The sequence below is a fragment of the Siniperca chuatsi genome, linkage group LG20 (assembly GCF_020085105.1).
Source record: "Siniperca chuatsi isolate FFG_IHB_CAS linkage group LG20, ASM2008510v1, whole genome shotgun sequence".
Lineage (NCBI taxonomy): Eukaryota > Metazoa > Chordata > Actinopteri > Centrarchiformes > Sinipercidae > Siniperca > Siniperca chuatsi.
The window spans coordinates 24,351,180-24,375,811 of NC_058061.1; the positions used below are offsets into that span (position 1 = coordinate 24,351,180).

At 42.1% G+C, this 24,632-nt stretch overlaps 2 protein-coding genes across 10 annotated transcripts in view; both read right to left on the minus strand.

Annotated features, from left to right (window-relative positions):
* The window catches only part of rbfox3a (RNA binding fox-1 homolog 3a), an 869,263-nt gene that overhangs the window by 496,316 nt on the left and 348,315 nt on the right, over positions 1-24,632 (minus strand). The gene's annotated exons all lie outside the window — the stretch shown is intronic.
* Positions 21,427-24,168, minus strand: LOC122867473 (E3 SUMO-protein ligase ZBED1-like). The gene is made up of 3 exons (XM_044178302.1): positions 23,113-24,168; positions 22,527-22,910; positions 21,427-22,276 (listed from the first exon to the last, which is right to left on the minus strand). Exons 1-3 carry the CDS (start codon positions 23,776-23,778, stop codon positions 22,097-22,099), a joined length of 1,230 nt encoding a protein of 409 aa, XP_044034237.1. The 5' UTR covers positions 23,779-24,168; the 3' UTR covers positions 21,427-22,096.

The window sequence follows — 24,632 nt, forward strand, 5'->3', positions numbered from 1 at the left end:
ACAGACTCACTACAGAGAGAGTTTTGACTGCTACTAGACAATAAATCCACTCCACAGACATGCTGCTGTAAATACTAGAGGGATATATGGGGCCAATATTGGGCTTTTATTCAGAAAGTGATTTGGTTCAGTCAGCGGTCAAGGTTTCAGTCAAATGTTGCAAAAATGTTTCCAAAAAGTCATCAACAGAAACTAAAAATGGGTGTGTATTTCCATTATCTACTGCAAATAGATAATGGAAACAGGTGGTTACTTATTACATAATAAACACAGTGCCAGTGACTCTTTTCTGAGCCATTTGTGCTTTCCACCTAATATGGCAATCATAATGTTTTTGTATATTCTGAGACTAAATTAATGAATTGGCTATCAAATTTCTCTTCTTTAAGAGTGGTGCCTCAAGGTGAATTTAACACAAGATCAATTCTATTATTAATTATTAGTCATAGTAATAATAACAACTCTATTATTTAATATAAATATTGATGCCATTTAAACCATAATTTCCCATAGTTCTTTGCTACCAGCTTCATCAAGCCAAGTTTCAATAAAGAGAATCAACTCATTCTCATTCCCAGACATGTCTGCTGCATTTGACACAGTGAACCACCAGATACTCCTTTCCACCTTTTAAGGATTGAGTGTCTCAAGCTCTGCACTCCCTCTGTTTGCATCCTGCATGACTGGTCGCTCCTACCACGTGACATGGAAAGGACTGGTGTCTGAACCATGTAGCCTGACAACATTAGTTCCACAAGACTCAATCCTGGGTCTTCTCCTCATCTCCCTCTACACAAGGATGCTTAGTGCTGTCATACACTTGTATGGCTTCTACCACTGATATGCATATTCTTGTCATTTCCCTCATCTGACACACAGGTGGAGGCATATAGAAGTATATTGACGACAAACGATTTGAGAGAGAAAACAAATTTGAGCACTACTCAGTCTGCAAGTCACAGGCACGGATTTGTAAGAGCAGAATAAAGATTTGTGTGCGAGGGAGGACAGAATTGTGAGTGTAACAGATGATTTAAGCATGCAAGAGGAGTTGTGTATCTACATTTTAGCTAGCAATACGGATTTGCATGCTCGTAATGATCAAAGTGGCTCGTACTCACTTTTGGCAGTCTGAATCCCCTAAGCGCAAACACAAACTGAGAGTAGAGTGTCACTGTCCAATTTGACCTGGAAGTGAAGGATCATCCTGTTAGACCCTTTCTTCTACTTTCAAAATAAAAGCTGGGACAGTGGCGTTTTATAACCACCAAGTGGAGAGCAGTATTTGATGTCTGTATCATCTTAAAAATCAAAATGTGTTGACACTAAATTATTAAAATCACATTCAATTAGTTGGCAAATTAAGCAATTATGGTTTAAATTATGGCTAATTTTGAGAGTCAAATTAATTTTAAAGTAGTTACTAGCTATACATCATAGTAGCTATGTTAGCTTCCTGTTAACTTCTATTTCTAGTTTGATTTTCTGAACCAGCTGTAGGGTTTTCATGTTTTTCCTTTTTCAGTTTTTTTTATGAAACATTTTAACAGAAAATTATTAGAACCATTATAAGAAAAGCATTTATGAATGAGGCTCATTCATGGTCACAGAAAGTAGGGTTCTTGAAGGGGGCTGCAGCACCCCCTAAAACCAAGCATTATAAAAACCATCAACTGACAAAAAAGTGTGATGCAGACTCACAGCAGAGAGAGAGACAGAGAAAGAGAACAAGAATATGTGGTCACTGTTCGGCAGGTAAGGTTGGGACAGAGATGGTCTTCCTACTACAATGTAAAACATCCAATGAAATAAGGAACATTTACTTTAACTGCAATCTCAGATTTCAAAGACCACTCAAAATTAAATATTCCTAGGAGAAGGAGACAGGGCATATCTTGCTGCCCAATATGTAGCAACATGCCACAACCTGAGGGACAGTGAGTGACCTAGATGTCACATTCAGTAGTGCCAAAACAGAGCAACAGGAAAAACGAAGAATAGGACCCAGTTGCAAACACAGAGACAGAGCTGGTAAAGTTCAAGATTTAATGATGGATGAAGGCTTACATGGATGGTCAGTTTTAAGGAATATATACATATACAGTATATTCCTAACAGCAATATCACAATTCTTCTGTTTATGTACATTTTTGTTGTTGTTGTTTTTATTTCACACATGCTTTGGCAATGTAAACATCTGTTGCCCATGTTGAAGCTTTGTTGAATTGAATTGAACTAAGAGAGAGAGAGAGAATGAGAGAGAGAGAGAGAGTTCATGTGGACGAGTGAGAGAGAGGGCGCTGTCATGTGATATAAAAACTTTTTTTGATCATGAAGTCTAATGTTACTCTACAATTATGTGATTTATCAGCAAAGTGTATTAAGTACACTGCAGACTGGAGTCTCTGTTAACAGTGACAAAGAGAAAGATAGGCTAGATCCGTATTATGTACACTCGTCTCCTCTATGAAACGTCTGTATTCTCACTGTGCTGCATTATTATAAACTATGACGAACAGGTCATGGGTCACATCTCTTGCCCACGTCCAGGCGCTGTCTCTCCCTCTTCATCTCCTTGCAGTTCTCATGTATTAGCTCCGTGTTGTTGACTGTGTAGCTGCTGTGGCTGCTTTGACATACAGTATGTTGGTGATCAAGTTTACGTAACATAACATTAGTCGCGTTTCCTTGCTGAAAACAAATCTCATAGCGGATTATAAAAAACGTCTTTTCATAAGCGGACCAGCCCGCCACTGGCCCAGATGGACCAGTGACTGGTCAATCAACCTGCCCTGCATAAACTTGGTTCATCAGTTATGTGAGATCCTGGCCCACTTCTAAATCCCCTCTGATACGCATCTTTGTTAGAACGTTACATTGTTTGAGGGAACTATAAAGTTAGTATAGTAACTGGATGCAACCGTCAATACTGCAAACGTAGCTCCTCAGGGATTGACGCTGTTTTTCTAATTTTGACAATCCAACTGGTGAAAACACATAAATTAAGGATTTAAAGGACTACAACTGTCAGTAGTTGTTGTTGATTTTTGTTGAAATACACAGAATCTTATGGGTTATATTTGTTCGGACGATTAAGCAAAGATAGCTAATATGTGCTAACGTCAGTGTTTTCTCCACACTAACTGGCTGCTATACCACGTGATACCAATGTCTTTATACTATTTATACTATTGGCTCACAAGTCTTGTTAGAAGCAGGAACCAAATGTTAGACATCTCACACAGAGATAAAAAAAAAAAACATTCATTTTGGACCTATCAAATTTAAAAAAAATTTTTTTTTTGAAAAGTGATACTTTTATTCCGCACCTTTATAGAAGCTCTGTGGATGTATTATTATTTTTTTTATATTCGTCTACATAAAATGTTATCAATATAACCTTTTAAGGTCGGGGTCGAATATTACACCAAGATTTCTAGCAGAGGGCTTTAAGTTGGAAGCCAGTGGACCAAGGAGGTTGTTATCAATCTGAAGGGTTTGTAGGCTGGTTTTGACACTGGGTTTGAATGGCAGGTAGGGTTGCATTTCATCAGCATAAAAATGGAACTGAATATTATGGTTTCGTATTATATTGCCTAGAGGGAGCATGTAAATGGAGAAAAGGATGGTAAATGGTAAATGGACTGTACTTATATATGACCTTTCTAGTCTTTCTGACTACTCAAAGCCTGGATGGGACCTAAAATTGAGCCCTGGGGTATACCATAGTGGGTAGGAGCTGCGGATGACACAGAATCACCTATACTAACAGAAAAAATATTAGATAGGATGTAAACCACTCAAGGGCATTATAGGATTTATAAAGAGTGACAAAGTCTGCATAGGTAGGAGGCCAGGGTGGATGGATGGGCCAAACACAGGACTTTCACCCAGGAGACCAAAAGTCAACGTCATATATGTTGTTTTGGGAGTCATTGGCAAACGACCTGTTCTGTCGATTAGGTATGAGGATTTTACTATTTTCAGTGAAAGACTCATTAACCACAATACCACTCTGATTTTCATTCTGGTTGTGGTTGAAAACTAGTGTTGCCTGTGCCACCAGCTACAGAGCCATCACTGAACACAGATCGAAGATTAAAGATAATTTGCCATTTTTACAGGCAGAAAATACAACACACCGACCTGAGTGCGTTTGATGTTGATTTGCTGCTCCCTTCATTTTGTCATTATTTATCACCAACCTCTTTCCTGGCATGCAGCTTTGTCATTTGTCATTTGTATAGTCTGAACAGCAGCGGGCTGATTTTGATTTTATTCTATCTTAATTTATTTTATTCTGGTTTTTATTGCTTATTGCTTTGAATGTCATTCTAATGCCTTTCTTTGTAAAGCACTCTGAATGTGTCTGTGTTTGAAATGTGCTATATAAATAAAGTTGCCTTGCCCTGCCTTGCCTTGGGAGGCACCTGTGCTGATTGTTAGTTTAGCATTACATTCATTCGTTATATTACATTCATTTGGCAGACGCTTTTGTCTGAAGCGACTTACAATAATTCAGTATAGTGAATGGAGAAGAGGAGTATTGTGGGAAAATTTGGGAAGGTTGAATACCAGGCAGGCAGCAGCATTCTGGATTAGCTGCACAGGTCTAATGGCAGACGAAGGGGCTCCAGCAGGGAGGGAGTTACAGTCGTCCGGGCGGGAGAGGATAGGTGCCTGGATGAGCACCTGGGCTGCCTCCCTGGTGAGGGGGCGAATCCTGCTGATGATGTAAAGGAAGAATTGACAGATGTGGGCTACTGCTGCAATGTTTGCAGAGAATGACAGTTAGTCATACAGAGTCACTCCCAGCTTCCTTGCCATCCGAACTGGCATCACCATTGTGTTGTCGGCGGTGATAAACAGGTCTCGGTGAGGGGACCCTCTCTCCTGGAGGGACACAAGCTCAGTCTTGTCCAGGTTGAGCTTTAAGTGGTGCGTTGACATCCACTCCGATATGTCAGCCAGGAAAGAAGTGATGCATGCCTCTATGCAAGTATATTGACGACCAAAGATTTGATAGAGCTGAAAACAAATTCTGAGCACTGCTCAGTTTGAAAGTCAACATTTGAAAGCGGACAGGCACTGACTCGTGAGAGCAGAATCAGATTTGATCTGATGCACAGGCTTGTTTCTGAGTCTGTTCTCTCAATTTTCTCCAGCTGTTTTGGCAGCTTCTGAGCACTTGAGATCACAAAAGGTTATTCATCACTCTTGTAACTTGACCACTCGACCATGACATATGCAGGTTGTGCAATGAACTGGCAACCATTGGAATGGAATGGAAGGGGGGAGGGGAGTGCGGCATTGGATCACTAACATAACATAATATGTCTTCTGTGGAAAGATTAAATAACCTCAGCTGCAACACTGTAGTTCAGTGTTGTGTTGCTACTCACCTGAAGTCAAACAGGAGGAAAGAACCACAGAGGGGACTGTTTAACCATTTCCACAACGCCATACTTCAGTATCTTAATACAATATGTAACCCTTCTCCTGATTTAGAAAAGCTTGCACATTTTGTTGTCATCTGTTCACTTATTTAAGAATTCTAGGTGGTATTTGCATTGTGCCTCCCTCCCTCCCTTCCCAAAACCTCTCTCTATCTCTCTCTCAAAACCTAACATGGCCGCCCACCATTGAGTCTGGTTCTGCCCAAGGTTTCTGCCTCTTAAAGGAAGTTTTTTCTTGCCACTGTCGCTAAATGCTTGCTCATGATGGGATTTTTTGGGTCTCTGTAAATAATATTATAAAGAGTACGGTCTAGACCTGCTATATAGGAAAAGTGCAATAAAAGTGAGATAACTTCTGTTATTAATTGGTGCTATATTAATTACTAAATTTAATTGAATTGAACTGAATCATAACCTCAAAGTACTGAAATAGACTTGAGTACACAGCAACTGGGAAACGTGGTCATGTATCAAATCAAATTTATTGATTACTTCACTGTATCCACAAGTATAAAGGCAAGTGTTGCTCTCTAACAGTGTATCTGTATAAGTCACAGACATTACCCAATACACTCTAGTCTAAAATTGTAATAGGCCTGATTTAATACAGGGTTAGACTGTTGAAGCAGTACAGTGTATGAAGTTAACACATCCTAAATGATTTCTTACATACCTGCATTATCATAGTAGCAATAGGGCAATAAAATATATTGAATCATAAATATAATTTCAATATTAAGAAAGCTAACCTAAATACTAATAAAATAATAAACTAACAAATACTCAATATTAGACTGCAACCTCTATATTTATTCAAGTTGTCTACAGGACACATAGCTAGAATAACTTATTCCCATCAAAAATAATGTAAACCTAGATTCTTGACCATTTTTCACTCATGTAATTGAACAGTACTGATCAACCGTTTTCAAAAATGTATGCTTCAGATGTGTTTATTGCCTGATGTGTTGTAATTTATGAATCATTGTGTATCCTTACGAAAGGATTAATAACTATATTTGCATGTATGTTTGGATTGAAAAATTGCAGTGAAATATTCAAAACCCATGAGAACAGTCCAGAACATTCTAAGCACACGACATTGTGGAAAGAACTGGAGACTGGTCTTGACAAGGGCCAAGCAATATATAAAGTAGAATTGGCACTTCTGGAGGCTGAAAGGAGGAGGTGGCGTGAAGTCCTGACCAGGTTGGTGGCTATAATTCATTGGCAGAGCGAAATATTGCCCGTAGGGGGACCACAGACATACTTCACCAGCCAAATAATGGTAACTTTCTGAAAGAGGTAGAGCTCATTGCTAAGTTCGACCCAGTCCTTAAACAGCATGTTGCTGAGGTGGAAAGAGGATCCACCCATACCTGCCATTTAGGAAAAAAATTTTAAAATGAATTTTAAGAGATTGCATTGGTGGAAAGATTGTGGAGAATATGGTGATGAAATAAAACAATCCAAATTCAATTATTTTGGATTGCACTCCCGATTTCAGCCATAAAGAGCAATTATTGCCATAATTGTTGCAATGGAGGACCCACCCCAAATAAAGGACCATTTTATGGGGTTCCTTGAGGTGGAAGAGTCCACCGGAAAAAGCCTCTCGACCCTCATTCTGAAGAGACTAGAACATCCCTTCTGAAGACTGTAGAGGGCAGTCTTATGACAACGGTGCTAATATGAAAGGAAAGAGGAAGGGAGTCTAGACTTCTGCAAATAAATCCAAGAGCTTGATATGTGCCATGCGGAGAACATAAATTGAATCTGGTGGTAGCTGATGCGACAAAAAGCTCTGCAGATGCCACTGGCTACTTTGGCTACCTGCAGAAGTTTTGCACGCTGTTCTCTGCCTCCACTCAGACATGGATCATCTTAAAAAGCCCTGTCAACACAACACTGAAATCCTTATCAGATACTAGATGTGAGAGTTGGATCAGTAGCGTAGAGGCTGTAAGGTGTTAGACTGCAGAAGTCAGAGATGCACTTCTAGAGATGAGGGACAAAGTCACAGATTCACAATCTTTGGCAGTTGGATCATACCAATTTTCAGTCTGTACTGTGGTATGGTCTGACATGCTGATCAAATCCAACATGTCAGGGACAATGCAGTTGGATGTTGCAGTGGACCTCCTGAGGAAACCAGAAGCCTCTCTGCTCAGCTACAGAGGCACTGGATTTGCTTCAGCCCAAGTTTCTATTGCATCACTGCAGGGACGATTCCGGACCTTAGATGAAGTGGAGGAAAAGTTTGGGGTGCTTGTCAACTTCCCTGCCTGCCTGCCCAATGAAGAACTGACACAGCAGTGTGAAGCACTCAGCAACACCCTGAGCTGTGGTAGACAGCCCTGGATGGGAGGGAACTGGCACTGGAGTTGCAGGCTTTCCCAGATTTGCCAAAAGCCAAAAATGACCACCCTGGAACGTCTGGATTTCTTACAGGAGAAGAAACTGAAGGAAGTTTATCCAAATATGTGGGTGGCACTCAGAATCGCTGCTGCAGAGAGTAGCTTCTCCAAATTGAAGCTGATTAAAACCTACCTGAGATCTACAATGGCTTAATCTTACAGGGTCTTAATGGACTTTCATTAATAAGCATTAATCGTGAGGTTTGTAGGCAGATGAATGATGATATAATATGATGATACCATAGATAGACGTAGATTAGCGCTTTGAGTAGCCAGAAAAGACTAGAAAGGCGCTATATAAGTACAGTCCATTTACCATTTATCATTTACATAGACATAGACTGCGGCAAGGAAGACCAGTTGTGTCAGATTCTAAGGATATGTACCAGAGACTTGGAATATTTTAGTTCTACATGTTAGTCTTTTATGTTTTGCCCCCCACATTTTATAGGGGCCATAGGTTTACAGTGAACCAATTACAGTAAAAGACAGTAAGACTAAGACTATTAGTCTTTTATTACTATTTTATTTATTTATTACTTTTATTACTATTATTACAAGACAAAGACTATTGAACATAGCACCTTTTCGATACATGTTTTTGAAGCCAAAAATATTTTCTGTCACTAGGACTGTGACTTTGTTAATAATTGTGTTAAACCTGCGTTATAGCTTTTTCATGGAAAATTATCGCTTTGTTTGTTTGAGAAGTTATTTTTAATTTATAGAAATATAATTTGTTTGTCTTGAAACCATTGTGGTGTCTGGTGTGTGTGTGTGTGTGTGTGTGTGTTAGAAAATTGTGAAAAAACTAATTTTAGAATCACAAAATTAAAGCTATAAGCAGCTACATTTCTATACATAACAGTACAGGCCATCAAAATCACTCTTTGGTCAAACATAACCTGTGTTGTAACGTGAAGCTCCCTAACCCTCTTTCAGCCTGGTTTAATTAAACACATCAAACCACTGTCTAGACTTTAATTACACCTGACAATAACAATTGACAAAACATGCCAGACTGTCAGAGATCCCCTGGCTCAGATATATTAAGACTACACACAGAATTCACAAGGTCTGACCACTTAGATTCATAGTTTTGAAAATTTGACAGCAAATGCATATGATGACGTTCACTATGCAATGGGTGCTATTTGTGTTCCCTCTTGAGTCACAGCTCTATTAAGCCATGTATTCATATAGCCCTCAGTAGTAACGACTTCATGATCTTCTTTAATGATACAATTTTAGCTATTAGAGAAAAAATTCATCACGTCCTGCCCTCAACCGGTACCGATTTATCTTCAAACACAGGAACTTTAGAAACAGCTGTAAAACCTGATATATATTTAGACTGCTTTTCTCCGATCGACCTTCTTCAACTAACTTCAACAATTTCTTCATCTAAGCCATCAACCTGTCTCTTAGACCCCATTCCAACTAGGCTGCTAAGGCTGCTTAAATGAGTTTTACCCTCACTTCTTTACTGGATATGATCAATCTATCTTTATTAACAGGCTATGTCCCACAGTCTTTTAAAATAGCTGTAATTAAACCTCTTCTTAAAAAGCTGCAATTTTCTGCAATTAAACTCTGAACTGAAGTTATTGTACTTGGCCCCAAACTCCTCCACATTATCTAAAGGTATAGTTACTCTAGATGCCATTGCCCTGGCCTCCAGCACCACCGTAAGGAACCTCAGAGTTATCTTTGATCAGGATTTATCCTTTAACTCCCACATGAAACAAACTTCAAGGACTGCCTTCTTTCACCTACATAACATGGCAAAAATCAGGCACATTCTGTCTCAAAATGATGCCGAAAAACTAGTGCATGCATTTGTTACTTCTAGGCTGGACTATAGCAATTCCTTATTATCAGGCTGCCCGAATAAGTCCCTTAAGACTCTCCAGTTGTTCCAGAATGCTGTGGCACATGTACTGACAAGAACTAGGAAAACAGATCATATTTCTCCAATATTAGCTTCTCTGCACTGGCTCACTGTAAAATCCAGAATAGATTTTAAAATCATTTTCCTCACCTACAAAACTCTTAGTGGTTAGGCACCATTGTATATTAAAGAGCTCATAATACCTTACCCCATTATAACACTGCGCTCCCAGAATTCAGGGTTACTTGTGGTTCCATGAGTCTCCAAAAGCAGAATGGGAACTAGAGCCTTCAGCTATCAAGCTCCTCTCCTGTGGAATCAGGCCACAGTTTGGGTTTTTACCTTACATTTAAGAGTAGGTTTAATACTTTCCTCTTTGATAAAGCTTATAGTTAGAGCTGGCTTGGGTGAGTCCTAAACGATCCCTTAGTTATGCTGCTATAGGCCTAGACTGCCGGGAGCCTTCCCATGATGCACTGAGCTCCTCTCTCCTCCTCTCTCTCTCCATCTGTATGCATTTTTCCAATGGAGACAGCAAATTATGTTAGAGTAAACACAGCTAACATCATAATAAACCAGCAAAAAGACAGATAGATAAATGTTTAAATAGCACTCAGTCTAAAAATACTTGCCTCCTGCCTCTTCTCTGCATCTATCAGTAGTAAAGCAGACAGTCAAATGAGATCAGAAACTGCAGTGAGATGGCTGTGTGATTGCTTTTTTAAGGCTAATAGTGTTTGTATTCAAACCACTCTAGGATACAATTCAATCTGTATTGGTAATACTGAGGCAACGTTGAAAACCTGGCAAAATTATGCTAACACATTCGCTGTCTTTTTCTGTAAAGATGTGGCAGAGGCCAAATAAAACATTCTTACCACTTGAAAACTGTTATAAAAATAGATAGGTATATGCAGACTGCCTAAAGCCAGTGTTACTGATGTTTTATGATTTCTGAAATGCAGTCTCTCAGTTGAATGTCATGTCAGCTATAGCAAGCTGTCCTGCATTAAAGTCTACAGCCTGGGGGCAGTGTGAAGCTGGGGATTCCACTGAGCTGAGTTGGTTGTTTTGTGTAACAACAGCAATACAAGCATGAATATTCACATCAGGGACTCAAAAACAGTAAAGTCAGTGAGCCATTACTGGCAGAAAAGCATGCAAATCAATACTAATTGTAGGCCTTAAATGAGAAAACACAATCAGAAACACTAAACATGAAGAGTATGGAGAATATTTTTTAATCTGTTCATCTTTCTGTCTCTATCTAACAGGTGTGATAAAAATGTACCTTTTTAAACAGACCTTTCTCCCAAAAAAAAAAATTCAATTCAATTTTATTTATATAGCGCCAATTCATAACAGAAGTTATCTCATTGCACTTTTCCTATAGTGCAGATCTAGATCGTACTCTTTATAATATTATTTACAGAGACCCAACATATCCCACTATGAGCAAGCATTTGGCCACAGCGGCAAGGAAAAACTTCCTTTAAGAGGGCAGAAACCTTGGATAGAACCAGACTCAATGGTGGGCGGCCATCCGCCGCTGCCATCTCTCTCTCTGCTAGAGAGAGAGAGGTGGAGGGGTTTGGGGGGAGAGGGAGGCACAATGACCACAATACAGCCTTATAGGTGCAAACAGCTTATTATTATCATTGTTAGGCAGCAACCTTATGACTTATAATTATGACAGGAGCAAAGGAGGAAGTCAGGTGAAGTAGTATGGAGCGACAAAGTCCACGTAGAGGGGAGGCCAGGGTGGATGGATGGGTCAAACACAGGACTTTCACTCAGGAGACTGCTGTTTGTGTCCCATGTGAAACCAAAAGTCAATGTTGACTTATTTTAAGTTATGTACGTAAGTTAAGTTACGTTGTGACTTACTAACATAACTAAGGTTGGAAATGTTTCAGGTCAGCTGGGTTGTAATAGTTTAGGTCAGCTGGGTCAGCACTGTTTTTTTTAGGGTGGGTGTAATTGCAGCCATTTTGAGGGTGAGGGGAACAGTTCCAGAGGTCAGGATTGATTTGAATATTTTTGTAATCATGGGGGAAATGGATGGCAGACAGGCTTTGATGAGGGTAGGGGATCAAGCTGACAGGTAGTGGATTTGACTTTAAGGATGAGCTCAGAGATGGTACTGTATATTCCGTTGCTGGGGTGAAGTTGGAGAGGGAGCTCATGGGTGGTTGGCCCGTGCTAACCATCCAAGGTGGGTCCCCTGGGAAAATGCATGACAATGCCACCTGTAGAGGTGGAGTTTTTTTTTTTTTTTTTTCAAAAAATTAAAAATTACATGACATTAATTAATTAATACATTAATTAAATTACATTTTTGTGTCTGTTAGTCTGTGCATCAAGGTATGGTACTTGGCCAGCAGGGGATATGTTTTTAATTATTTTCTATTCTTTTCTCTGTACAGAAGCTGCTACAAATAACTGACACTCTCTCTCACTCTCTCTCTGTTTGGAGTGGACTGGATAAACCTCTAAAGCAGAAGGACTATCAATACATTCTTGATTGTGGCTTCCGACAAAACCTGTTTGAATGCTTTATGTCAGCACTCGGCGAGCCTGCCATAAGTAGCCATAGTCATTTATAAAGAGTTATGGCTAGTGGCTGCAACGCTGCAGAGGGATGGAGGAAACAAGTGGAGAGGAAAAGAAAGAGAAGAGGTGGAGGGAAATGGGAGCAGAAGAAAACTCAGCAAGGATGGAGGGATAGATGATGAGAACAGCACAAAGGAAAATAGAAACTAAAAGGCACACCACTGCGTTTTCTTATGGGATCGTTAGTTACGTATTGTAACTCCAGATTATATGAGTATAGGCGTATAGGCACAGAATGACCACTAGATTCTCCTTCTGAATGCGCACTAAGAGGTGAGGAATCAGGGGAACTGGGGGAAACGCATAAAGGAGAGCTCTGGGCCACGGCCATGGATGCCATGGCATGCCTGGCATCCACCCCCAGTGGATGGGCGTCTCGTGCATTCATGGAGAACCACAGTGTGTATTGCGCATTCTATTGTGAGGCGAACATATTCACCTTCACCTTCCGGAACTTGTGCCGCAACATCTGAATGAGTGTGGGAGGGACCTCCATGAGACCTCAAGTCAGCATCTCTGTCACCACTCACGATGTGTGACACAGCGTTACTCTCATGGTGCAGAGTCCATGTGCACACCCAGGTAAATGTGACTGGGTGGGAAACAGAGGGGGCCATAATGATCAGGTTGTCCAGGGAAAAAAGCACCTTGATACCTTTTCTGCGTAGTGGCTCCAGTGCTGTTTCCACACACTTGGAGAAGGTGGATAGAGCCAGAGAATAACCGAATGGTAACCAGTTATACTGGTACTGTACTCCTTGGAAGGAAAAGCCCAGGAATTTTCTGTGTCTGGGAATGATTGGCACATGAAAAGCATCTCTCAGGTCGATGGATGTGAACCACTTGCCAGGATGCACACACTCCAGCATAATGGTCAGCATGTGAAATGACCATTTCATTATGCACCTGTTGAATAGAGACAGGTCCAAAATTGGCCTCATTTCACCTGTTTTCTTTGGTACACGTAGCGGGAATAAAACCCTTCGTCCTCCTCGCCTGGAGGGATATCTGCCAACTCTGACAACAAGGCCGTTATCTCTGTCAGCAATGACATGACCATTTCCACCACACCGGTAAATGAGGGGGGCTCTGAAAGCGGCGGCACGCACGTCTGTGGGGCGTCTGTTGACATTGTTATTAACCAGTGCAGTGCCCTCTCCGTTGCTGTGTGAGGCAAGTGCTTGTTTGCCACAGTCCAAGGGAGGGCAGAATGCAAAGGGCTGGCACTGGTCATGGTGCTGATAGTGCATGACAGAATTATTATGCAGCTCTGTGTGTTCAGATCTTGAGTATGAATCGGGCTATAATGAGATCACTCACTCGCCCTGATGGGTGGGAGGTGGGTGATAATTGTTTATGGTCAGCGCCTGCTGCAGTCTTTTGAGGAAAGTAGGTGGCCCAAAAAAGGGCCGTTGTATTTCCTTTGCTCAACTGAATTGAGACACGCGTTCCCCACATTCCGTCATTGCCACTGACAGCGTTGCCCGGTGGGTGGGTTGGCCCAGGAGGATGCTGGCCGCTGGCTTTTACTGTGAGGGCACAGAGCTTGTTGGGCAGCAGCTGCCGGAGGAGGATGTGGCACCAGAGTGGGTGCATGCTGGGGCGCAGCGGCTGCAGGGCACCTCCTCCTGGAGCGAGCATCTTGCCGTTTTTCTTTTGAGGTGTGGTGAGAATTGGCAGGTGGCCTTCGGAATAAGCGCTAGCCCGGCATGGACAGCGCCGAGGCAAGCATCGCAGTGGGGGTGGAGATCCAAGAGGAGGATGTAGCCGATCTGGCCGATCCAGTACGTAGGCAGACACCACTAGACTTCTTCATTGTTCCTCAGTTGTTGACTGCATGTACACTGAAGAAAAAAAAATGGGAGCAGAGCTCAGGTCACGCAGTTGATATATACTGCAGGAGCGGACCTGAGGCGGGCTCATGCAGGGCACAGGGGTGCGAAAGAAAACCTTTTGACTGCACATGCGTGCAGCGATAAACCCAAATAGCGACAGCTATTAGAGGGCGAAACCTATACGAAATAGAAGTAATGTTTATCTGTGTGCTGTCTGGGTTACTGGATAAACCACTGTTTCAGCAGGAAGAGACTGGTTGTAGAGACTGGTTGTAGTGGCCAGAATACCTGCTGTCACCTGTGAGTGCTGCTGTCCATGCTGTTAATCTGTCTGAGCAAGTATGCAAACCATGATTAACTGTTTTAGCTTAAAACTGTGCATCAATGTGCAGACACTGTACATGCATTTTTGTTTTCATTGTAATGTTAAATTCTATTTTTGTTGCTAAAATATTAATTACTATTCTTTTTACTGATGTCCCTGTAAATATAAGAGGAACTAATCAGAATATTGGTATAGCTGCAACATTCTTGCTATTTTGCAAATGGCAGAAACGACCAGAGTAACTAGAACAAAAGTCTTGTCTATTGTGGTAGAACTAAAGGTGAAAACACTGGCCCTTTAATTAACTACAGCTACACCATATGACTACAGATTTGCATTAATTAGAACTATAATAAACTGTTATAGTGTTATAATCACTTGAAATGAATGTTTCAGACAAAAAGCAAAATGAATTTTTGCCTCACATCATTTGCAAAAACTTGACTGCTGGACAATTTGCCCCAAACAGGGAATGTACCAACTGTACAGACTAACTGTGACCTAGCTAGTTTGCTTGTGTGTTTTCAGACCTCAGCAGGAACTCCAGTCTCTTTCACCTTTTTCCTCTTGTCTATGTACGTTTATGAAACAGATTGATAACACCCCAGTATAAGTGTGACTTTTTTGCTCAAGTTAAAACATTTTCAACTTGTGAAAATGTCAGTTTGCACCGCCGACTTTGTCTCGCATTCTGTCTGAACACGTCTTTACTGTTGCTGCCTGTGTAAGCATGTGGTTAGCATTTCTCTTCATGCTGACATCAGAAACTGTTCAGTTAAACTGCATGTGACCAATCTACTGAGCTTTACCATATAGCCAGGTCTTCAGCTTACAGATTTTACAAAGTACGTGATCCTATGTGGGAGAACAGAGTGAACGAGAGAGAGAGCAAAGAGAAAAGAAAGTGAAAATGATTAGGAGTGGGTGAAAAGAAAGAATGGTGGGAAAGAAGGATAAAGGGATAATAAAGGGATGTGTAAATGGTGAAAGTATAGGAAAGAAATAGAAAGACAGAGAGGGAGGGGGACATAGAGAGAGAGGCAGGGCTTCTTAAACTAATGAGATATTGATTTGGAAGAGACACACCTCCTCAGGGCTTCCGGCTGACACTCAGATAAATGGGCAGCCATTCATTACCCAGAGAGAGAGAGAGAGAGAGAGAGAGAGAGAGCAGTCATGGATGGACATATGAATCTGCAGAGAAATGAATCAGTTAAGAACAGCAGAGGGGTAGAATAAGGTTAAGAAGGTGGAAACAAACTGGACAGAGGGTCAAAAAACTGAAAAACTGTACAGAAAAAATTTATGAGCTGAGGGGAATAACTGAACAACAAAAAGGTATTGTGAAGGAGTTTTGTGTGCAGTTTAAAGAGGGAGATATTATATCTCAGGCAGAGGCTGTAGTAGAGATCAATACCATCCCAGGATCAGAGAGAGCAAACACTGACTCATGCTGGGCTCACTGCACCCATGCTACATATGTGGTGTATGTGGAGTTAAGCCAAGTTTCTACACTACACTGTTTTTTTGGCTATTGTTTTACCTATATGTTTTAACCTGGTAAAAGTTTTCAGTCATCGGACGCATGAATTTTAAGTGATTTTAAGCTGGCTGTCAACTCGACGTGGTTTGCCAGACTGCCTCCACTGCTGCTAGTGCAGCTAGGTTTGTTTTTAGCCCAGCGGCTAGGCTAGCCGGTCACTATTATTAAGGATTTTAAGCACTTTTATGGACTTTACTGTGGATTTTAAGTTTTGAGTACTCTTATGGACAAACTGCAAGTGTGATGGCTGAGTGTGGATCTTGCCACCTTACCGTGTCAAAGCTGAAGTATTGCCTGTCTGGAAGCTGAGCTCAGAGAAAAAGAAAAGCTCATTCTGGAGTTCTCCACTGTCGCCTTGACCCAGGCAAAACACCTTGCAGTCCTCAGCTCCTCTGGCTGCGGCAACCAGAATGCGACCATCCCATCTCACTCCCCTGACTGCTCCACTCCAGCACTGGACAAAGATCCCACTCTTCCGTGGCTCGGCTCCATCATCACTGGCGCCCCGGAGCATGAAGCCGTTTCAGCTAAGTCTGAAGATCTGTGGGTCCCCATGGGTGCAAAGCCCAAAGCAATTGCCATTTCTACTGCCAATCTCCAGTGGATGATGCTGATTGTGAAAAGTTTATTTTGCACTTTGCTGGAAAGGTGGAGTTAATAAGATCTGCCTTTTTAGATGTTGATCACCCACTCAGGGACTCTGGAACAACTTGCCCGAAGAAATTAGGTTGTCTGAGTCAGTGTCTTCTTTTAAGTCTCTTCTCAAAACGCATTTTTATTAGAAAGCATATCCTGATTTTACCTGAGCTGTCTGTTTATTTTATTGTTTTTATGTATTTTATTTATTTTATATTTTATCATTCACTGTGGTATTTTATTTCTCTCTTTGTGAAGCACTTTGTACTTTGTTTTGATAAGTGCTCTATAAATAAAGTTTTATTATTATTATTATCATTATTATTATTATAACTCAAGAGTTCAACAGTCTTATGGCCTGCGGGATGAAGCTGTCCCTGAGCTTGGTGGTGCGGAATGGATGCTGCGGTACCATCTGATGGCAGCAGGCAGAACAGTTTGTGGCTGGGGTGGTTGGGGTCTTTGATGATCTTGTTGGCCTTCTTGCAACACCACTGGGTGTAGAGGTCCTCCATGGGTGGCAGCTCCTGGTGATGTGCTGTACAGTTTTCACCACCCTCTGTAGAGCCTTATGCTTGAGGGCAGCACAACTGCCATGCCAGGCAGTGATGCAGCAAGTCAGGATACTCTCAATTGTACACCTGTAGAAGTTGCAGAATATCCTGGAGTCCATGTTGAGCCTCCTCAGCTTGTGGAGGAAGAAGAGCCGTTATCTTGCTGTCTCTGTGATGGTGTCGGTGTGGTGAGTCCAGGTCATGTCCTTGCTGATGTGAATCCCAAGGAATCTGACGCTTTTGACTTTCTCCACTGCAGTCCCATTGATGGTGATGGGGGCGTCTCTCTGTCGCTTCCTGTAGTCCACAATCAGCTCCTTTCTTTTGCTGACATTGAGATGGAGGTTGTTGTCCTGGCACTAAGATGTCAAGGCTCTGACCTCCTCTCTGTAGGCCGTCTCATCATTGCCATTGATCAGGACCGATGACCGTTGTGTTGTCAGCAAACTTGATGATGGAGTTGGAGCTGTGGGTGGCCACGCAGTTGTGTGTGAACAGGGAGTACAGGGGAGTGTTGAGCATGCAGCCCTAAGGGGTGAGAGTTTTGAGAGTCAATGTTGATGTGGTGGTGCCTATCCGCACTGCCTGGGGTCTGTACATCAGGAAGTTCAGGATTCAATCACATAGGGCGGTGTTGAACCCTAGGTCTCTGAGTTTGATGACAAACTTGGAGGACATGATGGTATTGAATGCTGAACTGTAATCAATGAACAGCATTCTCACGTATGTTTCTGTGGTCCAGGTGGGAGAGGGCAGTGTGGAGGGCTAAGGCAATGGCATCGTCCATTGATCTATTTGGTCTGTATGCAAATTGAAGTGGGTCAAGTGAGTCAGGGAGGGAGGAGGTGATGAAGGTTTTGAGTAACTGCTTGAAGCACTTCAGATGATGTAGGTGAGTGCTACTGGGCGGTAGTCATTCAGGCAGAGGGCTTTGGTCTTTGGGGACAGGGACTATGGTAGACTTATTGAAAAATGTCGGGACTACAGTCTGAAGCAGTGACAGGTAGAAAAAGTTTGTGAAGACATCCCCCAGTTGACCTGCATACACCTTGAGAGCCCAGCCAGTAATGCCATCAGTTCCAGGTGCCTCGATTAATCCTTTTGAAGCACCTGCACACATCTGCCTTACGCAGATTAATCCTTTTGAAGGATCTGCACACATATCTGCCCTGAATAATACTAGTGGGCAGGGGTCCTGGGCCTTTTGTACCTTCTCATCCCAGAAGTTGTTCTCAAAACGTGCATAGAAAGTGTTCAGTTCATCTGGGAGAGATGCTGATATTATCTGAGCACTGATGGTTTTCCTTTTGCAGTCTGTAATAGTTCTTAGTTCAGACCACATGTTGGAGCCCTGGTAGTTAGCTCTGCTAAGAGACAATACAGGGACAGAGTGGAGTCTAATAGCTCTCTGGAGCGCGCACCTGGACTTCCTGTATTCATCCAATTCACAAGTTGGAGGCGCCAGTTCATGCTTTAAGTTTGGCACGGATTTCCTTGTTCCTGCTTTGAAATACCATCATCCTGGCTCTGCTGCAGGACAAGCTCTACCAGCTGACTGTGCCTGACTCCACCTGCAAGTGGATAACAGACTTCCTGTCTGACAGGAGGCAGCACATGAGGTTGGGAAACATGTCTCTGACTCTGGACCATCAGCACTGGTTCCCCTCAAGGCTGCATTTTTTCCCCTCTGCTCTTATCCCTGTACACCAACAGCTGCACTTCCAGTCACCAGTCTGTCAAGCTCCTGAAGTTCACGGACGACACCACGCTCATTGAGCTCATCTCTGATTGGGTTGAGTCTGCCTACAGGTGGGAGATTGACCACCTGGTGCAGTCAGAACAAACTGGAGCTCAGGGCTCTCAAGACAGTGGAGATGGTTGTGGATTACAGGAAGAACCCAGCCCCACCCGCACCCATCACCCTGTGTGACTCCCCAGTTGACACTGTGGAGTCCTTCCATTTCCTGGGCACCATCATCACCCAGGACCTCAAGTGGAAGCTGAACATCAGCTCCCTCACCAATAAAGCCCAGCAGAGAATGTACTTCCTGCAGCAGCTGAAGAAGTTCAACCTGCCAAAGACAATGATGGTGCACTTCTACACTGCCATCATTGAGCCCATCACCTGCTGCCACTGGCAATCACATGGGCAGACTGCAGCGTATCATTTGCTCCACCGAGAGGACGATTGGCTGCAATCTGCCATCCCTCCACGACCTGTACACCTCCAGGACCCTGAGGCGAGCAGGAAAGATTGTGGCCGACAACTCCCAACCTGGACATAAACTGTCAGTCACTCCCCTCCAGCAGGAGGCTACAGCCCATCAGGACCAAAACCTCACACCACAAAAACAGTTTCTTCCCGACTGCCCGACTGCAGCCGGCCTCATCAACAAAGCCCGAGCCCCCGACTGACACTGGCTCATACCCCCCTAACCCCTCACTACACGTTATATTAACGTAAAGTCTACACACCTGACTCAGTGCGTTACATTAATGCACATCTTCTGGACTAATATCTTGCACATTGCAATTATTCATTGGACTTCATGCTGAACTGTTACACATTCTCATGTCTTGCACATTCCTGTACAAACAGTAATTAAATTTAAATAACCATCATATTGTACATATTCTTTACTATTTTTATAAAATTTTTCATATCTTATTGTCTATTTTTATATTTATAACTTTTGACTTACTTGCTATCTGTCTTAATATTATATTATATTATATATATATATATAAAAACTTTGTCCTTCACCCTCATCCTTCGAGCTCGGGTCCTCTACCGGGTCCTCTACCAGAGGCCTGGGAGCTTGAGGGTTCTGCGCAGTATCTTTGCTGTTCCTAGTACTGCACCCTTCTGGACCGAGATGTCTGGTGTTCTTCCAGGGATTTGCTGTAGCCACTCCTCCAGTTTGGGGGTCACTGCCCCGAGTGCTCCGATGACCACAGGCACCACTGCTGCCTTCACCTTCCAGGCCTTCTCCAGCTCTTCTCTGAGACCTTGGTATTTCTCTAGTTTCTCATGTTCCTTTTTCCTGATGTTGCCATCACTTGGTTTTATATGTGTATATATATATATATATATATATACACACAGTGGTGTGTAAAAGTGTTTGCCCCCTTCCTGATTTCTTATTTTTTTGCATGTTTGTCACTTAAATGTTTCAGATCATCAAACAAATGTATTCTAAAATAGTAAATTCTAGTAAATATTAGTAAATTCTACTTACTATGTTTATTGTATGCACCATAACACCAAAGCAAATTCCTTGTATGTGTTAGTTGATTCTGATTCTGATATCTTGGCAGGACTTTCCTCAAGTTGGCATTGTTAAAATCCCAGGCCACAATAAAATCAGCCTCCAGCTGTGAGGTCTCAATCCTGTTGATAACTACAAACAGCTTGTGCAGGTCTTGGTTGGTGTTGCCCTTTGGTGAAATGTGTGACAACAACCAAACTAAACTTGGACACCTCCCCCCTTGTTCTTCCCCAATTGTATTGTATTGAATAGGGCTTGCTTGGGTGGTGTGCATGTTGCAAAAAAGTAAAAATAAATAACAGAATAAAACAAAATTAAACAACAAAAAAGCAAAGTTGGGGAGGAGCTCCAGACATGGCAGCCGTCCCCGGTGCCATCTTCCCTATACTCACTTTGGTCCAGACTGAAATATTTCAACAACTATTGAATGGCTTGCCATGACATTTTGTACAGATATTCACCCCACCCTGAGCTATTCTTTGTGTTTAGTGATAATTAGGAAATGCTAGCATGCTAACATGCTGAACTAAGATGGTGAACATGGTAAACATTATCCCTTGTAACCATTCTAGAATTATCATTGTGATCATGTGCGCATGCTAATGTTTAGCTCAAGTACAGCCTCACGGGAGCCCCTAACATGGCTGTAGACTCTTAGTCTTGTTTGGTGGTTATTAGGCTATATTTCTCTGTCATGAAATGTGTGATCTTATTGAACAGGACAGCTTTAGGCATGTAAGCACTTTGTGTATGTGTTGTATAATATTATAAGAACTGTCAGTCTGTGTGCTCTCCAGATAATGGGGAAGACATTTTTTTCTGCTAGTTGTCATAGTGATACACTAGTGAAAGATGTATAGAATAGCAGGAAGCAGAATATTTATAACTAGGGGTGGGACGATACAGGTACCTCACGATTCAATTCTGTGGCAATATGTGGTCCACGATATGATAATATCACGATTCGCGATATCTACGATATTGAATATATTGGAAAAAATTTCATCAACGATATATCACGATATATGTGACTGAAAAGAAAAAGAAGGAATAAGGAAATAAGGAAATTTTATGCATTTATTAATGCCAACATTTCCAACATTGTGCAAAGAAATATGCATTTGCATAACTCACTGCCTCCTGGTCTTAAATGTAAACACTGTACATCTAGACAGATAAAAGTGCATGAACATTACAAAACAACATGAACATTAACATGTGTAAACCATAATACTGAAACGTCAGTAGTAAGTTACTGTAAACGGTGGACACATCAAGGCATATTCTTCTTGAGGAAAACTAACTGATCAGCATGCTCAGATGTAAGAGCACACCTCTGAGCAGAGATTATGTCACCGGTGGTAGAAAAGATTCTCTCTGATGGCACGCTAGTCCCTGGCACACACAGGTACCTCTGGGCCAGCTTGGCAAGGTGTGGGTACTTGCATGCCTCAGATTTCCACCAACCCAACGGCTCATCTGACAGTGGTAGAGGTGAGGATTCTTGATATTGCTGAACCTCCTTTTTAGCCTTGGAGTTAGGTGATGATGATGGGGTCAGGTAAGATCTGGCATGCTGGAATGTTTGTCCAAGGAGGTTTGCAAGTGCGGATCTCCTTTTTTTGGTGTGTGTGGTGGTCGGTCCTCATCACTGGTGTCATCAGCAGGACCACTCTCTTCAGTGCTTCCTCCCTCCTCTACATTACCATCAGACTGCATTCCCACATCTGCATTCCCCTATAAGACAAAAAGCATTTGGCACATCTTCATTGTTATTTTTGTTATTAATGAAATAACATGTTCATCACAACAAGAAATCCTCAGCCCCTAATCATTTTAAAATTTAACACATCTTTGCACATGGTTAGATGTGTGGATGACATTTTTCTACCAGCAGTGCAAGAGTTGAAAGTTTAAAAGGTACAAATACAATGAGAATTTCAATGACCCAAGTAACTGCTGTTCAGTTTTTACAAGTTGTAATTACCATCAGGGCAGCAGCCTTGGACACAACCATGGCATACGTCTCCTGCACTTCTGAAGGCGACAAGAAGAGCATCGACTTAAACCTGGGGTCTAAGGCGGAGGCAACGTAGAGGAAGTTTTTCTCCTCTGCAGACATGTAGCGCTTTGATAGGTCTCCATGGATGGCACACTTTATGTCCTTGACGAGAGGGGCATCCTCAATTGTGCTGAGTGTGTTGCTCAGAAGTTGGGCGTGAAGAGGAGCAATGATGGAAACAGTTGGACTTTTCTCCTCACACATGCTCTTTGTTGCTACCAGCATTGGATGGAGGGCTTTCACAACCTCTTCTGCATTCTTGATGTCTCCATCAGTCAGGGTAGAGATGTCAGTGGTATTCTTTCTGACCTTTAAAGAAGGAAGGAAAAGAACAGAATGAAGTCAAAAGTTTAAACTTTATAATGCACATATTCCTTATTAATCCAGACCAAGAAGTCAGGAAAAAGCACTTTACACTAAGGAACAAAATATATATCATGTTAACAATAATATTTTATAACACATTACAGTTATCATATGCAATTAAGTAACAAAACAATAAACGCCTTACCTCTGGAGATAAGAGGGCAGCAGTAACAGCTGGCTGTTGCTCAAGAAACCGGCTGATCATCTCATAGGCACTGTTCCAGCGGACAACAACATCAGTTATCAGCTTGTGGTGCGGAAGGCCTAACATCTTCTGGTTCCTCTTCAGTGCCTCAGCTGCTGAGGTGCTCCTGTGGAAGAATGTGCAAATTCTCCTAATTCTCCCGAGCAGTCGAGCGACATTTGGCAGTTTGAGGGCACGCTGCACCGCGAGATTCAAAACATGAGCGAAACAGCGAACGTGTGGATATCCAGCAATCTCAACAGCTACGGACATATTCGCTGCGTTGTCAGTCACCACTGCTGGCTCTTTCTCGGTGAGCTTCCACTCGTCTACAGCCGTCTTAAGCACCTCTGCCATGTGAGCGCCAGTATGACTGTCATTCATAGCCCGAGTCTGAAGGACGTAGCTTTGGGCATCCCAGTTGTCGTCTATGAAGTGGGCAGTAATAGTTACGAAGGACTCGGTGGCCCTTGACGTCCAACCATCACAGGTTAGTGCAACTCGTTTAGCAGACCGGAGCGCACCCTCCACTTTGGCTCTGGTATCTGCATACAATGCAGGGATGACTTTGTCTGTAAAGTGCCGACGACTCGGTATCTCGTATCTCGGTTCCAGTGTTGTCAACATTCTGCAAAATCCATCATTCTCGACCACGCTGTAAGGGCGAAGGTCCTTGCAAATAAATTCGCGATGGACTTAGTGATACTCTGTGCCCTCGGCGACCCAAAGGGGAGCTTTGCTTTGAACGCAGTAGTGATTGTCGGCTGACTTGGTTTACCCTCATTATCACCTGAGAGTAGTTCACCGTGATAGCGAACGAGGTGCATTTGCAGATTCGTAGTGTTGCAGTTATATTTTATCTTTGCAAAGCAGTTCTTGCAGATTGCATAGTTTTTATCCAGTGCCTTTCCGTCGACTGTCTCGTAAAAAACCCGAAGTGTCTCCACACTTTAGAGTGGAAACTAGCGGGTGGGTCTTTGATTAGTTTTTATTGTTTTCCGCCATTCTTCTCGCTTCTCTTTTTTCTGCAATTCTCTGTTGTTTAGTTAACTTGTGTTCTTCACGGCCGCTGTTTGTGCCACTTTACCCCTATTTACTCGAACAGCGCCCCATAAACAGAATGGTAGATATTGGGTAGTGACAGTGACAATGACAACGGGTAAATTAATCATTTTGTGTTGTAATAAAATATCGATATTGGGCGTTAGTGTATCGATTATTTATTGCGACAGAGAGCACAACAATATATTGCAATATCGATTTTTTTTCCCACCCCTATTTATAACAGCATGATTCTGTTGAATGATGATGGCATTACAATACGCACACTGTCTATATCAATTAAAGTTATAATCCTTAAGATTTTTACAATATCAATACCCATTTTGATTCTATTCATGGTCAGCATTTTTGTCTGCAAAAGACATTTAATGTAATTCCATTCATTGGGTCTCTGTAATTAATATTATAAAGAGTATGGT

Excerpts from the sequence above, each read along its gene's own strand:
- LOC122867473 (XM_044178302.1), bottom strand. The coding sequence starts at position 23,778 with ATGTTGACAACACTGGAACCGAGATACGAGATACCGAGTCGTCGGCAC. Across the intron at positions 22,911-23,112 it reads CTGCCCTCTTATCTCCAGAG|GTCAGAAAGAATACCACTGA; the intron begins GTAAGGCGTTTA and ends CCTTCTTTAAAG. Across the intron at positions 22,277-22,526 it reads CCAAGGCTGCTGCCCTGATG|GGGAATGCAGATGTGGGAAT; the intron begins GTAATTACAACT and ends TTTGTCTTATAG.